The sequence below is a fragment of the Natator depressus genome, chromosome 2 (assembly GCF_965152275.1).
Source record: "Natator depressus isolate rNatDep1 chromosome 2, rNatDep2.hap1, whole genome shotgun sequence".
NCBI classification, from domain to species: domain Eukaryota; kingdom Metazoa; phylum Chordata; order Testudines; family Cheloniidae; genus Natator; species Natator depressus.
The window spans coordinates 37,670,692-37,688,584 of NC_134235.1; the positions used below are offsets into that span (position 1 = coordinate 37,670,692).

At 43.5% G+C, this 17,893-nt stretch overlaps 1 protein-coding gene across 4 annotated transcripts in view; it reads left to right on the forward strand.

Annotated features, from left to right (window-relative positions):
* Nucleotides 1-783: 783 nt before the first annotated feature.
* SNX31 (sorting nexin 31) overlaps nucleotides 784-17,893 on the forward strand; it is a 64,470-nt gene continuing 47,360 nt past the window's right edge. The window contains exons 1-2 of one of the 4 annotated variants that reach the window (XM_074942992.1): nucleotides 784-851; nucleotides 2,212-2,286. In XM_074942992.1, coding sequence (XP_074799093.1) covers nucleotides 804-851; nucleotides 2,212-2,286 — 123 coding nt within the window. In that variant the 5' untranslated portion in view covers nucleotides 784-803. Of the gene's footprint in view, nucleotides 852-914; nucleotides 1,101-2,211; nucleotides 2,287-17,893 lie in introns of those variants that run through there. The other 3 variants (XM_074942990.1, XM_074942991.1, XM_074942989.1) reach the window with 3 other exon arrangements.

Sequence of the window (17,893 nt, forward strand, 5' to 3'; positions counted from 1 at the left end):
AAAATGAAGAAACTAAACAAATTAAATGATCAAAAGATATTACAAAATGTTACTTTATTCTTTCTACTTGAGTTCCTACCAGTTATTTCCGCTTCTGCAAAAACTGTATGAACCTCATTTGCTTCAGTAATTCCCTTCCCCGCCCAGCATATAACATTCTGCCCATCCTAAATCAATGAGATATTTGTTCTGTTTATGAAGATCCTGTAGTGAAGCTTGAGTATTGGGTAATACTTCAGAGTGAGACACATCACAGCTGCAGGATTCTTCACCCTGGGACGCTCATTCAGTCCCATCAGAAGGGGTGCCTAGAGATTCACGCAGGGGCCTCAGAGCCAGGACTATCATCCACATTACAGGGTCAAAGACAAATCAAACCCCTAGGTGCTAGGCGCATACTGGTGGCTGGGGGAGTCTGAAAACTTGTTTCCTTGGATGGTAAGTACCTGTTTCCATGACTGATTCATCATCACGAGCCTGGTCCCAGCCAGCACCGAAAAGCCACAAGGCTGGGGCTAGGAGCTGCCCAACATCTAGAGGAAGGGTGGGACAAAAACTCATAAAGAAGGAAGGCAGCCTCCAGCGGCCCATTTACACACTTATGTCCCTACTGTTATATCCGTCCTCACACCAGGGGCCTTGCTCACATTTGGGGCAGCGAGGAGGAGAGCACAGGAAATCAGACCAAGGATCCCTCTAGGTTGGGAAGCACTCTCCTGGTGATTCCCAGCCTGGTTAAATAAAACCCATGGCCAACTATTGGGCGGGGGGAGGAGCGGAGCGGAAGCTGTAGCCGCCGCTGGATGCTGCCGCCGCCGCCGCCGCCCTGGGAGTGGGAGCCAGGACAGGAGGTTGCCCTTGTTTGTGACAGTCCCATCACCTGCCAGGATGAGTGGTTTGCCCCCCGCCCCCAGGAGGGAGGAGACCTCCCCGCCCTCTCCTCTATCACGTGGGAAAACAAATGCTGCGGCCGCTGCCCTGCCCTGCCCCTGTGGCCCGGCGAGGCGGAGCGCGGGCGGGCCGCGTGCGGCACCATGAAGATGCATTTCAGCATCCCCGTCTCGGAGCAGCTGCTGGAGAAGTTCGGGGGCCGCTACGTGGTTGAGTGTCTCGGCTGCCCGGCACGGCCGCTGGGGCTGGGGGGGCCGCGCCGCCGTGGGGATCCCGGCTCCTGGGCAGCGCTGTTTTGGCTCGGGGCGGACCGAAGCGACTGAGCGGGGAGGCAGGGGAATGGGGGGCCTGTGTGGGGAGGGGAGCTGTGTGGGGAGGCAGGGGAATGGGGGGCCTGTGTGGGGAGGGGAGCTGTGTGGGGAGGCAGGGGAATGGGGGGCCTGTGTGGGGAGGGGAGCTGTGTGGGGAGGCAGGGGAATGGGGGGCCTGTGTGGGGAGGGGAGCTGTGTGGGGAGGCAGGGGAATGGGGGGGCCTGTGTAGGGAGGGGAGCTGTGTGGGGAGGCAGGGGAATGGGGGGGCTGTGTAGGGAGGGGAGCTGTGTGGGGAGGCAGGGGAATGGGGGGGCTGTGTGGGGAGGGGAGCTGTGTGGGGAGGCAGGGGAATGGGGGGGCTGTGTGGGGAGGCAGGGGAATGGGGGAGCTGTGTGGGGAGGCAGGGGAATGGGGGGGCTGTGTGGGGAGGGGAGCTGTGTGGGGAGGCAGGGGAATGGGGGGGCTGTGTGGGGAGGGGAGCTGTGTGGGGAGGCAGGGGAATGGGGGGGCTGTGTGGGGAGGGGAGCTGTGTGGGGAGGCAGGGGAATGGGGGGGCTGTGTGGGGAGGCAGGGGAATGGGGGGGCTGTGTGGGGAGGGGAGCTGTGTGGGGAGGCAGGGGAATGGGGGGGCTGTGTGGGGAGGGGAGCTGTGTGGGGAGGCAGGGGAATGGGGGGGCTGTGTGGGGAGGCAGGGGAATGGGGGGGCTGTGTGGGGAGGGGAGCTGTGTGGGGAGGCAGGGGAATGGGGGGGCCTGTGTGGGGAGGGGAGCTGTGTGGGGAGGCAGGGGAATGGGGGGGCCTGTGTGGGGAGGCAGGGGAATGGGGGGGCCTGTGTGGGGAGGGGAGCTGTGTGGGGAGGCAGGGGAATGGGGGGGCCTGTGTGGGGAGGGGAGCTGTGTGGGGAGGCAGGGGAATGGGGGGGCCTGTGTAGGGAGGGGAGCTGTGTGGGGAGGAGGATGGGGGTGCTGTGCAGGCAGGGAAGCTGATGCCCCTTGGGTGTATTTTCAGCTGTACTCTGTGTACCTGGAAGGCTTCCTCTTCTGCAAGGTGCGCTACAGCCAGCTACACCACTGGAACGATCAGGTAAGAGACTCCAGCCCAAACCCCTTTTCACTCTCCCCTGCCAGCTTCAGCTAGGGGAGCTTCCATCAAATGGCCAACAAATGCCCCATTGAAATGAGAAGAGACAAGGTGGCCGAGGGTGTATCTTTTATTGCACCAACTTCTGTTGGTGAAAGAGACTAGCTTTTGAGCTGCACAGAGCTCTTCTTCACCTCATTGAAATGAACTTAGGCTGAGATCCTGTAATGTTGCCTGTGGATGGTAATGAGCTTTTCTTGTGTAGTACCTGAAGTGGGAGGGAGATACTCCACAGCATCCAGACCTTTATGTAAGTGTGTTTTCATATTTGTTATTACACACATTTTTAAGGTGTCCAGCACCATAGAGTGCAGCAAACTCTGAAGCAAATCACAGAGAAATATTGAGAGGAAGGGTGTTGGGAAATACAGTATGCTGGGAATTTATATTAGTGTCAAGGAAGAGCTATTTTTTAATTTTGGGCAATGGAGACAGAATTTTTTGGCTGCCCCCCATTTCCCGTACACTTAAACAAGTAATATGAAGTATGGATGGAGGTGATTACACATCTAATAGCTTCTTTGGTAAACTCTTCACCCTTTGTAAGCAGTTCGATTTCATTTTTTTCTCCTACTTTTCCAATTATTTTCATAGCAGTTCTTTGGCTTTTGTTTTGCATACCGCAGGCATGCTGGTCTGAGCTATATGCAAGAGATGAGGTATCTTTCCCACCCCCATTTCTTTGCAAAATATTCTCCATTTTTCCCCATAATACTCCTCAGTGAAGGTTTAAGGTGTTTACTTATTGAGACCTGGCAACATCTGAAAGCTATGAAAGGGGAATTGAGTAATGGTCATGTACCCAATATTCAGGGGAACAGGTTTCACACAGTTATTTTTAGTATCATTGACTGTAAGAAGTTTCTTCTGATTTTAGGACATCTGAAACTATTGCAGCATTCCTCTCTGAGTCATAAATAACACTAAAGCCTCTTTTAGGCCCTGTCTATGCTAGAGTTCAAATCATAGGTTTTTTTTCCAAACTGTTCTTGCTTGGAAGGTGCTAACATTGTTTTGAGTTCAAGTATATAGGCTCCAACTATGTTTACTGGGGCCAAGGTCCTGCTGTTAACACACCTATGGACTGTGTGAGTCAGAGTGGTAGGAAAGATGGACTTGTGAATAGGGCATTGGACTGGGATTGAAGACCTGGGTTCAGTTTCTAACTTGACTACAGACACCCTGTGATCTTGGACACATCAATTAATCTACCCTCTTCCTCAGTTACTTATCTGTAACGTGGGAATAATTACTTCCTTGCCTCATAGCGTTGGTGTGAAGACAAAATCCCCACTAATGATAGTGGAGGCCTTAGATACAAGAATGGTGAAGGTCATATAAATACCTAGAGAGGTTTATCACATAATTTTCAGATAACAGTAAGTGTTGCAGATAATTACATAACAAGCTCTTTTGTACTATGTACAGCCTGTTGATCTTCATTAGTGTATTCTTCTGGATCACCTATTCTCTGATCCAATAACAAATATGAAATAGTAAAGGAGGGTGTAATAGATTTATATTTATATATTGGCTGAGCAGTGAAAGACCTATCAAACAGCTGGATTATTTCCATCAGTCTTACATTTTTTTATATCCATAAGTGTCCAGATCACTTATGTTTAATAGCATCCTAGGGAAGCCACTCTGCTTAACAATTCTAACAGCAGACTGGAAATAGCACTAGAAAACATACTGCAGAGGTCAGTCCAGTACTGGTGATAGGTGGACTGGATAATCTATTACAGAAGGTCTCAAAGTGTAGTCTGTGCAAACCTCCAAGTTAACATCATGCTGGTTCCCTCCTCCTCTCCAGCTGCTATATTGCATGAAGACAGCTGCAAATACATGGAAAAGGGCCACTAGGGAAGCATTGTAAGTAGGGCTGTCAAGTGGTTAAAAAAAATTAATCCCGCTGTTAAATAAAAATAGAATACTGTTTATATAAATATTTTTGGATATTTTCCACATTTTCAAATATATTGATTTCAATTACAACACAGAATACGAAGTGTACAGTGTTCACTTTATATTTATTTTTTATTATAAATATTTGTATTGTAAAAATAAAAAATAGTATTGTTCAATTCACTTAATACAAGTACTGTAATGCAATCTCTTTATCATGAAAGTTGAACTAATAAATGTAGAATTATGTACAAAAAATAACTGCATTTGAAAATAAATCAACTTAGGCTCGAAAGGTTTACAAGTACACTCAGACCTATTTCTTGTTCAGCCAGTCGCTCAGACAAACAAGTTTGTTTACATTTGCAGGCGATAATGTTGCCTGCTTCTTGTTTACAATATCACCTGAAAGTGAGAACAGGGGTTCGCATGGCACTCTTATAGCTGGCGTTGCAAGTTATTTACGTGTCAGATGCTCTAAAGATTCATATGTCCCTTCATGCTTCAACCACCATTCCAGAGGAGATGCGTTCATGCTGATGATGCTTTCTGCTCAATAATGATCCAAAGCAGTGCAGACCAACACATGTTCATTTTCATCATTTGAGTCAGATGTCACCAGCAGATTGATTTTCTTTTTTGGTGGTTCGGGTTCTGTAATTTCCACATCAGAGTGTTGCTCTTTTAAGACTTCTGAAAGTATGCTCCACACCCCATCCCTCTCAGATTTTGGAAGGCACTTCAGATTCTTAAACCTTGGGTCGAGTGCTGTAGCTATCTTTAGAAATCTCACATTGGTACCTTCTTTGCGTTTTGTCAAATCTGCTGTGAAAGTGTTCTTAAAATGAACAACATGCTGGGTCATCATCCGAGACTGCTATAACATGAAATATATGGCAGAATGCGGGTAAAACACAGAGCAGGAGGCATACAATTCTCCCCCAAGGAGTTCAGTCACAAATTTAATTAGCACATTATTTTTTTAACGAGCATCATCACCAAGGAAGCATGTCCTCTGGAATGGTGGCCCAAGCATGAAGGGGCATATGAATGTTAAGCATATCTGACATGTAAATACCTCGCAATGCCAGCTACAAAAATGCCATGCAAACACCTGTTCTCACTTTCAGGTGACATCGTAAATAAGAAGCGGGCAGCATTATCTCCCGTAAACGTGAACAAACTTGTTTGTCTTAGCGATTAGCTGAACAAGAAGTAGGACTGAGTGGATTTGTAGGCGCTAAAGTTTTACATGGTTTTGTTTTTGAGTGCAGTTACGTAACAAAATCTAGATTTGTAAGTTGCGCTTTCACGATAAAGTGGTTGCACTCTGGTACTTGTATGAGGTGAATTGAAAAATGCTATTTTATCATTTTTACAGTGCAAATATTTGTAATAAAAATAATATAAAGTGAGCACTGTACACTTTGTATTCTGTGTTGTGATTGAAATCAATATATTTGAAAATGTAGAAAAACATCCACAAATATTTAAGAAATTTCAATTGGTATTCTGTTATTTAACAGTGCGATTAAAACTGCAATTAATCACAATTACTTTTTTTAATTGCAGTTAATTTTTTTGAGTTAATCGTGTGAGTTAACTGCAATTTAATTGACAGCCCTAATTGTAAGCAATCACTTCAGTTGAGACAGGATGTTACACGATTATGAAGGAGCAGGGAGGTGGTCTTCATGATTGCAAATGAGATGTGTCCGAGATAAGCTCTGTGTTTAAAGTGGACCATTTTGATACTACAATGGTTCACGCTGTGAAAAAGTTCGAGAGCCCCTGGTCTGTTAGGTCTCTTCTATCTCTAAATATTATGGTCCTGATCTTGCAAGCTATTCTACATTGGCAGATCTCTGCTTCCCACAGAGCACCCATTGCCTCCAGTGACCCACTGCCAAGAACAGTGGTCTGTTATTACTTTTTCACTCTCCCCACTTAATGTGTAAATTTCTTGATGCTATCGAATGGAACATCACAGAATGGGGTCACACTGGGAGTGCAATCATCACTGAAAATATAACTAATTTGAAAACCAGCATGTTTTGTAGATAATAGAACAACTTGACACTGAAGTTTTGTGTCTGGTTTTGGATGTCAAGAATGGCATATTATTCAGAAAGTGGCCCTTGAAGGAATTGCATTTCTGTGTCTTATGTGAAACTGAATTTTTTAAATGTACAGTATAAATCATTGTAACTTTTGGATGGATGTATGGATGTATATGAAACTCAGAACTTAAAACACAATTTTTTCATTTCTTTCCTTTATTTTTATTTAAGTAGATGTAACCCAATACATGTCTTTTCTTTAGCTAGTCCAACTAAGTCTTCCTTTAGTGTCCAACTTAAGTAGTAATTTCTGAGAACAAAAAGGCAGAATGTTGTTCTGGATACAGTTTCCACAAAACTTTAAAATCTTTAATTTTACCTGTTGGCAGTTTTCTTTTCTGTCTTATCTGGATTTCATGAGTCCATGTTTCAATCATTTTAGCATTTTGAATAGATCTTCTCTGCATGTCCAAAATTTTCAAGCTTGGATGCCTTCAATTGAAGCTCCTATATTTAGGCACCTGTGTAAGTGGTCTTTTTTTTTTTTTTCAGAGTTAGTGAGCATTTGTAACTCAGACTTCAGTAGGAATTGAGGGTACTTATGTTTCTGAAAAGCAGACCACATAGATCTTGATTCTGCAACTTGTTTGTCAAGTACTTGAAGTCAGTGGGGCTCTGTGTGGGTGCAGAAATGTGCATGTGTTGATTTAATTGCATGACTGGGGACTTATTTAAGTACTTTTCTCCAGGCTACTCAAGCTTAGAAATTGTAGGCCCTAAGCTTTAGAATGTCAGCCTTTGTCTCTAGGGGATATGCTAATAAGCTATATAGCCAGAAGGACAGTTTGTTTTTCAGACTTGTGAGTGTTTATCCCAGTGGTTCTCAACGTACAGCTGTGGCCCATGTGACATCCTTAGTCCCATACAGGTAGAATATATATTGTGTGGATGCGGCCCACAATGGTAAATTAGTAGAGAACCACTGGCTTATTCAGTACTCAAATTTAGGATTTGATGAGTTCTATATCACTTCCCCCCACTTTCCCATGATGAAGAGGCTTTTCTGATATGAACACTTGTCAAATACTTTTTCTTTCTGTAAAAAGAGTTTTGATGCCTCCATTCCTTGGATTCATTCTCGGTTTTGCTCTTTATTTCCTTAGTGCCACATTGAAACAAAGGAGTCTTGGGGGAGACTGGATGACTCCGAAGATTGGTCGTGGGCTATAGAAACTTTTATGTCTAGGTCACCAGTTCAAATCCAGCTCTAGTGGTAATGCTCAAAAGTTGTTATTGTCTGACGGGTTATCTCAGCTCTAGTCCCAGAGGAACCTGTCCCATGACAAAAAACATAACCACAATTAGTACTTTTGTTGGCCATCTTGGCAGAGAGGCCAAGGACCAAATGAGCCTGAAGAATGAATTAAGTCTTAGCATCCCTGGAACAGAGTTTGGAGCCATATTAACATCATAGTGTGGAAAAGGTTGTAGAACTGAGGGCTATGCTATATCTGTTCAGATATTAAACAGAACACTTAATTTCTAGGGCTGGCACGCATTGCCTTTCAACCTCAGAAAACACCCATGTGTACCCAGACTGAAGGAGAGTGGGATCCGTAGTCGCAGTGGTGCTACTTAAGTAGACAAATGAACAGTTACAGTGACACAGAGATAAACAGTATCACTAAAACAACTGGATTATTTCAGAACTTTTCTTTCTTTACTGTCAAAGTTGCCTCTAGTTTTGTAAGCAGGAGCACATGGCTCTATCCTCTGCCATCATCACTGGGTTAACGGCATCTCTCACCCTTCTGGGTTTCTTTGAGGGCACTCCCTCTCAAGTCTTGGGCTTCTAGCAGTTATCTGTCTCAGGCTGTAATCATGCGATTCTCCCTCTCTCAAGCCAGTACCTAGCAGCGAGCGGTCCCTTGTGATCAGCTGTGATTATCTCATTAGGTCTGACTTAGGCTCAGCCCTGTAGTTCTGTGACAGTGGTGTCCAGGAACCAAACAGTCTGATTAACGCAAAATGTTATTTATTTAGAACAAAAACATTTCTGAAAAAAACGATCTTAAAATAATAAACCTGTCTCTACACAGGCCTACCTTTCCCTAAGGTTTACCATTCCCGGGATCTGGGAATGTCCAACTCCTTCAGACTCCCTCTGTAAAGTTTCTCACTGAGTCAGCCTGTCTCCCAACAGCTTCTGAACATTCAGAAGCCTGAGAAGGGCTTTTTAATTGTTCAGTGCAGGATGGATAAAAAATTGATTTAAAAAAACAGAGTTTATTCAAATTCTATATTTATTTATTCTATATGCTAACTATATACAATATTTCCTTTGTTTCATAAAGCAGTTACTTTTAAATGTAAATCCTATTTTGATAAACTTTCTTTCTTATGATGTACACAGCGCATTTGCAGCAGTTTTTATTTAACTAACGAAAACAATTTTAAAATGTCGAGTTTTGTGCATTTTAATTATTTCAAATTTTCATCCAAGCGCAGCTTGACACAAATCACAGGTAAAAAAAAAATTAATCATCTAGTAAGTAAGAAATGTCTCATTCATCATTTTCTAACATAATAGAAATATAAAAAATAATCTGAAAAATGTATGTTAAGCATATAATTGCTTGTGTGTGTGTTTAAAATATTTTCCAAAAGAGAGAGAGAGGGTGATAATGGTTGATATAATTTGGTAGTTAGCAAAACATAGTACCAAATTATATCAACCATTATCACGCTTTATCTCTTTTGGAAAATATTTTTTACACACACGTTTAAGCAATTACATGGCTTAACATACATTTTTCAAAGTACCAATTCAAAACAAGGTAGAAAGCCTTGATTTAAATAATTGATTTGTGCTTGCTGATTTAAATCATGATTAAAATCAGTGATTTAAATTTAAATCCGTCCATCCTGTTAATTTTTCTTTAGATCTTTGTTCCTAGCATTGGTAGAACAGTTGTCACTTTGGCCTGGTGTTGGGAAGTATGCCATTGTCCTGTAACTGAGAGCTCTCGCTTTCCTCGCAGCAGCCTAGGAGCAGGAGGAGTTCTGAGCTCCGGGGCCAGAGAAGTTCTGCGTTCCCTGCTGATTATTGGGGGGGAGACCGGAGCCCCTGCTGGCTCCCCCATGCGCACACCCCTGGATGGGTCAGAAAGAAACTTCCTATGGGCATACTATTGTATAATTGTTCACTATAGCTTTCCTTGAAGCATCTAGTTTTGGCCACTGTCAGAGACATGATACTGGGTGAGTTGGACTGCTGGTCTGATCCAATGCAGCAATTCCTAAATAATGTGTTACTCTATCTCTGGAAACTTCTCTCCTCAGACTGTCTCAATCTTGAGTTCATTTTTGCCTATGACACTGAACCTCACTTTTTTTTTTCTGTTCGTGCATCTTTCCATTTGTCATTACTGCAAGTAATGTACTTACTTGCATCTTTACCATTTGTAAATTTCCTTTCCTTTCTATCTGCATTCCCTGCTGATTATTGCGGGGGAGACCGGAGCCCCTGCTGGCTCCCCCATGTGCACACCCCTGAATGCATCCGATGAAGTGAGCTGTAGCTCACGAAAGCTTATGCTCAAATAAATTTGTTAGTCTCTAAGGTGCCACAAGTACTCCTTTTCTTTTTTCTATGTGTAGGGGCTTTTGAATTCTGCTCTGTAAAGTGTTCCCTGAATTTCTCCACACAAATCATTATCAAAAACTTTAGGGTGCCATGTAAATATTGGTGTGCTTTTAATATAAAGCACTATCTACACTAACCCCAAAAAAGTCTGATTTGAGGAACGCAGGCTGATAGGATTATATTAGTAGATGTTAACTGTCTCCTTCATTCATATATCTGAGTCTTAGGAAAAATAAGCTCTACTATAAAAGTATGGGAGACTGAACATAACTTTTTGTTTTGAAAAGGAGAGCTTTATTGCAAATTGTTTGGGAAGATTGAAATAGCTGATGGATTTCATTATTACAGAACACTTCTATTTTGATGGGGGTTGTGGTGGCTAAATTCTCCTTACTTTCCATCTTTGAAAACCTGTGGTGTTAACAAATGACTTTTAGATTTGGGTCACTATTCAGAAGCAGATTAAAATAGTATGCTGCTTGTCCCTTTCTAGACAAATATTAGAATAACACGCCTATGACAATCTGACAAGAAGTTATAAAGTCAGGAAGAAAAAGCCTCTAGGTGTCATAATTGTCTGAATGTTGACTTATTTCCAGGCACTAAATGTACAAAGAGTCACTTCTGAAATGTTTCAGAGTGGTAGCTGTGTTAGTCTGTATCAGCAAAAACAATGAGGAGTCCTTGTGGCACCTTAGAGACTAACAAATTTATTTGGGCATAAGCTTTCGTGGGCTAAAACCCACTTCATCAGCTGCATGGAGTGGAAAATACAGTAGGAAGATATATATATAGCACATGGAAAAGATGGGAGTTGCCTTACCAATTCCAACGAGACAATTAAATTAAAGTGGGCGATTATCAACAGGAGGAAAAATCACTTTTGTACTCGTAATCCAGGGTGGCCCATTTCAAACCATTGACAAGAAGGTGTGAGTAACAGTAGGGGGAAAATTAGCATGGGGAAATTAGTTCTTAGTTCTTTGACCCATCCACTCCCAGTCTTTATTCAGGCCTAATTTGTTGGTGTCCAGTTTGCAAATTAATTCCAGTTCTGCAGTTTCTCATTGGAGTTTGTTTTTTTAAGTTTTTTTTGTTGAAGAATGGATACTTTTAAGTCTTTTATTGAGTGTCCAGGGAGACTGAAGTGTTCTCAGACTTGTTTTTGAATGTTATAATTCTTGATGTCTGATTTGTGTCCGTTTATTCTTTTGTGTAGAGACTGTCCGGTTTGGCCAGTGTACGTGGCAGAGGGGCATTGCTGGAACATGACGGCATATATCACATTGGTAGATGTGCAGGTGAACAAGTCCCTGATGGTGTGACTCGTGGTTGGGTCCTATGATGGTGTCCCTTGAATAGATATGTGGACAGAGTTGGCAATGGGGTTTGTTGCAGGGATAGGTTCCTGGGTTAGTGTTTTTGTTGTGTGGTGTTAGGGGGCTTATTCCTTCACCCACTTACTTCCCTGGTCCTTCTCGCATGAACAGAGAGCAACAATACCCGAAGTCCAAAGGTGCAAACAATTCGATGTTTTATTGGGGTGAACTTCCAGCAAGCATGATTCCAGTTTCCTTCCTTAGTGTCCTCCTTCCCAGCTCTGACACCACAGAGCCTTACACCTGTGTCCCTGTTCCCATTCCTGCCCTTAGCAAAACATGATTCCAATTTCCTTACCCCCATTCCCTGTTCCCATCTCCCCCCCACACACACACCCCCTCCCACCCACACCCACTCACTTCCTCATTGACTACAGATTATATAGTAAAAGTTGAGTTCGGCTTAGCTATACCTTAACCAATCATTTTCCTGACATTTAACTAACCAATCCTAACATATTGTAACATGATTATGTAACCAATTATATCCCACCACCTTAATTAGTTTTGTGTAGTTGCTGATGAGTATTTGCTTCAGGTTGGGGTGCTGTCTGTAAGCAAGGACTGGCCTGTCTCTGTCCTTCAGGATAGGTTGTAGATCCTTGATGATGTGCTGGAGAGGTTTTAGTTGGGGGTTGAAGGTGACGGCTAGTGGCGTTCTGTTACTTTCTTTGTTGGGCCTGTCCTGTAATAAGTGACTTCTGGGTACCCTTGTGGCTCTGTCAATCTGTTTCGTCACTTCAGCAGGTGGGTATTGTAGTTTTAAGAATGCTTGATAGAGATCCTGTAGGTATTTGTCTCTGTCTGAGGGATTGGAGCAAATGTGGTTGTATCTTAGAGCTTGGCTGTAGACAATGGATTGTGTGATGTGGTCTGGATGAAAGCTGGAGGCATGTAGGTAAGTATGAAATGGTAACAATTAGTTTGAAGACAAAAGCATAATGTTGATTGATTCTAAACACTGTACCAGCATTCACTGAGTCAGTCTAGGAACAGCCATGATTTTCATGAACAGCTGTTTGGAAAATTATTCTAAAAATCAATTAATCACAAAAGTAATTAGGCATAAAGGATTTAATGATTACAATACATTTGTTTTTCAATTTTGTGTACCCTCTTGTATAGCAGACTAATTTTATATTTTGGGTTTGTTAGGTATCTACATATACAAATATTTTTATTAACATATGAAACATGTTTAAATACACTTTAAAATTAGGAGCCCCTTTCTGTAGGCTTCATCCAGACTGTATCTAAAAGTACAACTCTCTTAATCCCTTTTTACGGACAGTTTGACACCTTTCTAACTCCTTTTAGTAATGCTGCTCTGACTATTATTTCCAGGTTAGAAATCTTATTTCAAATGCCTCATCTGCCCTAGGCTTTTACCATATAATGGAACGTGGCTGTGGCTGAAATAGTTGGTTTAGACAGCGTGGGTGGGGCTAAACACTTCATTTTAAAACACCCCCACAAGATTAGATAATTCCAGCCATTTACCCTTGAAACTAGTGATCGTTTTCTGTGGCGGAGGAGCATTTTTGTGGATGGATGGAAAAGAAACAATACTCACTGCTTTGTATGTCTTGGGCCAGATGGATAGAGGGTTTTACCATTAGGTGGATTCCACAAGATAGTGTTGTTGTAGCTATGTTAATCCCAGGATAGTAGAGAGACAAGGTGAGTGAGGTAATATCTTCTATTGGACTAAATTCTGTTGGTGAAAGACACAAGCTTTCGAGCTACACAGAGCTCATCTTCAGGTCTGGGACAGATACTCAACTGGTATATCTACACTGCAAAAAAAGGATGAGTGGCATGGCCAAAGCTGGCCTGGGTCAGCTGACTTGGGTTAGCGGAGCTTGGGCTGCAGAGCTATAAAATTGCAATGTAGACATTCGGGCTCGGGCTGGAGCCTGGGCTCTGAGACCCTTCCCCTCGCAGGGTCTCAGAGCCCAGGCTCCAGCTTGCACCCAAACAGCTACACTGCAATTTTTAGTTAGCCCTGAAACCTGAACCCTACTAGCTCAGGTCAGCTGACCTGGGCTCAGAGACTCCGTGTTGTGGGTTTTGTATTGCAGTGTACACATGACCAGAGTGTTGCAGCTAAATACAAGGGGGAACAAATTGTTTAGCATAAGGACTTAACGTTATCGGAGAGCATTCAAGATGAAGGTATGTTAGTGGGTTACAGATTGTTGTAAGGAGCCATAAATCCAATGTCTTTACTGAGTGCTAGACACTAAAAATCATGGGAAGTTATGCATTTAAGTTCCCAGGCTCATCTTTGGAATGTGTTGTGCAGTTGTCCTTTAAGAATGTGGACTGAAGTCTGAAATGGAGTGATCATGCTGGGAAAAGCGTTCGCCCATGGTTGACACAGTGTTTTTGTCTCATCATTTTTCTGTGTAAGTTCATTTGGGAGTGTAGTGATTCTCATTTCACCCACATAGTTGTTGGGACATTTAGTGCACTGGATGAGGTATACCAAATGTTGGGATAGGCATGGGTAGGTGTGACGTTCCCTTCTGGTTTTATCTGGACCAGTGATCTGCTAGGTCACTCCAATCCTTGACTCTGGTAGTCAGCCTTACCCTGCTCTGCTGTGAGAACCCCCATTCCTGGGCTGTTCACGCAGAGCCTCTGGCATGTAAGCTGCTCCTTGGATTGTGCAACCGAATGACACTACCCAATATCTCCGGTCCCAGACACAACCCTAGGAACCTCCGTCTTGCAGTGCCCAGTTATGCCCGCTGGACACTGCAAGCTTATATGAGTACGTCAGTTTAAGAGATTGATATGTACCAGGCTTGTTCTCCCAAGTGGAGCCTTTGACACTCTTCAAACCAAACTCGCTGCTTCAGGTAGAATAAACAAACAAATTTATTAACTATAAAGATAGATTTTAAGGGATTATAAATCAAAGCATAAGAAGTCAGATTTGGTCAAATGAAACAAAAGCAAAACACATTCTAAGCAGATCTTAACACTTCCAGGGTCCTTACAAACTTAGATGCCTCTCACCACAGGCTGGCTGACTGCTCTTCAGGCTCTCCCCTTTGATCAGCGCTTCAGTCGCTTGGTGTGGTGTCTGTAGATGTAGGTGGGAGAGAGAGCATGGCAAATGTCTCTCCCTTTCATCATGTACTTTCTTCCCTCTTGGCTTTGCCCTCCCCCCTTCAGAGTCAGGTGAACATTACCTCATCGTAGTTCCAAACTGACCAAAGGAAGGGGGGTGACTCACTCCAAAGTCTAAGGGCATGGCTACTGTTAGAGAGCTTATTCCTTCACTCTCCCACTTCCCTGGTCCTTCTCGCATGAACAGAGAGCAACAATACCCGAAGTCCAAAGGTGCAAACAATTTGATGTTTATTGGGGTGAACTTCCAGCAAGCTTAAATACAAGTTCCTTTTTCCTTATTTTCGAATCCCAACTTGCTTCCTGTTTGCCCCTAATTTATATAGTAATATTCTTAGCTGTACCTTAACCAATCATTCTACTGAAATTTAACTAACCAATCCTAACATATTGTAACATGATTAGCTAACCAATTATATCCCACCACCTTAATTAGATTACACCCAGCAAAATTAATTATATAGCAGACAGAAGCAATCACAGAACCAGACAGAGATTATACAGACAAACAATAGCAAAGTGGGAACTATAATGACAAAACAATACAGAAGTGAGGATTTCACATCCCAGCTATTGATAAGTGAGTTCTTGCCAGACAGGATGCTATCAATCTAAGTTTCCTTTTACATTTTCTAGGCACTTCCCTTTCTCTGGAGGTGACAGGATTGTATTCAGGACAGCCCAATAGCACCTTCTTTCAATGTGACTAGTGTGGAATGTGAGGATGTGACTGTTCGCTTCCTGGCTTATGGCTGCCTCTGCTGCTTAGCCAAAGGCCTTAGCCTAAGCACAGGGCCTCAAACTGTCACAGTAAGAGAAGGCCCTTACACCAGCAGACAGTGATTTTTGATTCTTTCTTTTATACCTCTAACTAGCCAAGTAATAAGAATACCCCTAAATTCTTAAAGTACAGGCCTTTACAGCCAGGCCTGAATATCTATATCCTAACAGCTACACTTGCAGATGTAGAGCACTTTGAGTTAAATCAGCCTTTGTAGAGCGCAGTAGGGAAAGTGCTGCAATCTGTCCACACTGACAGCTGCAAGCGCACTGGTGTGGCCACATTAGCAGCTCTTGCAATGGCCACAGAGAGCAGTGCATTGTGGTAGCTGTCCCACAGTGTATGTGGCTGCAACATGCTTTTCAAATGGGCGGGGAGTGTGGAGTGAGACAGGGAGTGTGTTGTGTGTATGTGGGGGGAGAGAGAGAGTGGGTTTTGGGGGTGTTGAGAGCATGTCCGCATGCTGTCTTGTAAATTCAGACAGCAGCAGACCTCTCTCTCTCTCTCTCACACACAGCATTCCGCAATAATGGTTGCATTGTGTCGGAGCAGATAAGCAGCCGGGTGTCGGAAACGGAGCTTTCAAAGGGCATATCGCATTCCTACAGCAAGTTCAAAACAATGAGAAGAGTGGCCACTTGATGTAAGGGGATTATGGGATGTTTCCAGAGGCTGATCAGAGCACAGTAATGCAACACCTTGTTCACACTGACGCCGGGGTGTTTCAGGCAAGGAGAGCAAGCGTTAATCTTCTCGCCGAGGTGGAGTACCAGGAGCACTCTAGCCGTGGAGTCAGAGCGCTCTCCGTGCCTTGGCAGTGTGGATGGGTAGTGAGCTAGGGCACCCGGGGCTGCTTTAATGCGCTCTAACTTGCAAGTGTAGCCAAGCCCTAACAGATTCTTTTCTTGTTGCCTCGGCTGGCGTCTTTTGTTCCTGTGAGGCTGGGCTGGGTTTGTCCCATACCTGACCTGATGAGGTGTGAACTGCCTCTCTGCTCTTGGAGAGTTTTTGCCTGGGCTTGCTCTAAGCCATGAGGGCACATTTTCAGCCTCATAACTATATACATGAAATTATAACATTCCTGTAACAATTACTATAACATCACTATAACAACCGTGCTCAGTGCATCATGAACCTTCCGAAGACACCCAACATGACAAACTGCATTGGATACCACACAATCATTTTATAAAGATAAACCTGGGGGTGTAGGGTGTTCCCCCGAGGTACAGAGCGTCACAGTAGGTCCCATGGGTTTTGAAAGGTTTTGTGGGGAACTTGCTTCTGATGATTTTGGGGGGTTGTTTGAAGGTCAGAAGAGGGAGTTCAGGAAAGATTTCTTTCAGGATGTGGTCCTCATCAAGCATGGGTTGTAATTGTATGATGATACCCCGTATGAGTTCCAGCCTGGGGTGGTACGTGACAACTTGGGGTGTGCGATCAGACGGGTTTTTCTTCTGTATTGAAGCAAGTTCTCTCAGGGTATGTGGGTGTCCTGTTCCACCAACTCAAAGCAGCACCAGACCCTGCCATAACACCGCTATGATGATCAGTACCCCCAACAACACACGTTTCAAGATCCATAGGTCCTACACATGCCTATCACAACATGTAGTGTACTCATTCAGTGCACTAATATGTGTATGTGTGTGTATATATATAAAAAGAAACAATGAATTCATACTACCGTGGCTCTTTTGGGTAATGTTGATCACTAATTTGGCTTCTGAACCACAGAGGTCTGAGTATGACTTTGCTAAACAATCTGTTTGATCTTGTGTTTAGCTGTGACACACTGAGTACTTTTCCCAGACCCGAAGAAAAGCTCAGTGAGACAAGGTGGGTGAGGTAATATCTTTTATTAGATCAACTTCTGTTGGTGAAAGAGCTTATCTCACTCGCCTTGCCTCTGCACGAGATAGGACCTCTTTAAACCTGGCTGGACGTCCATAGGAGCTCTACTAGTGGAAGCAGCCCTGGAGAGACATTGATTCAGCTCTTCTCCCAGTCAGCCTGGCCTTGCCCACTTTGGGATGTATTACCAGGCTTTGAGGTCTTCAGCAGAGTAAGAGTTGCAAGCAGCTTGTGCTTCTGGCTCCTTCTCTAGATGGATTTACTGCTATCTGGAGATTTGCAACCTGTGTTGTGCTGGAAGTGAATCTGGCCCCCAGGACATAGCTCTGCCAGGTACAGCCTTAATGAGTGTCTGCTTGCGTTTAAAATTTAAGTCCATCTTTTGGGCTGGTGAGTATTGGAAACAACCAAGTTTCCGGTCATGTTGGACTGAAACTTAATGCCTGCAGACTGATAGCTCTGTCTGATTAAATTAACTCCCCACCTCCACCCTCCAAAGTATGTGTGTAAACTATTATGGAAAATTTCTATAGTTCTTAGAAGTATGAAAAAGTGAGATGCTTTTTCAGAAGAATTAGAATGCTGGAGATTGCTCAGCAGATCGGATTCCACTAGGTTGAGAGAAACTTCTCTCCCCACCCCACCCACTCCCCAAATCTTTCAGACAAACATAGCCTAAGTTTGAAAAATAAAATTTACCAAGCAGTCCATTCCAAGGTGGATTAATTGCTCTCATTGATTTGGATTTTTTTAAAATAGTCCATGTCTCCATTTGTACAAACTA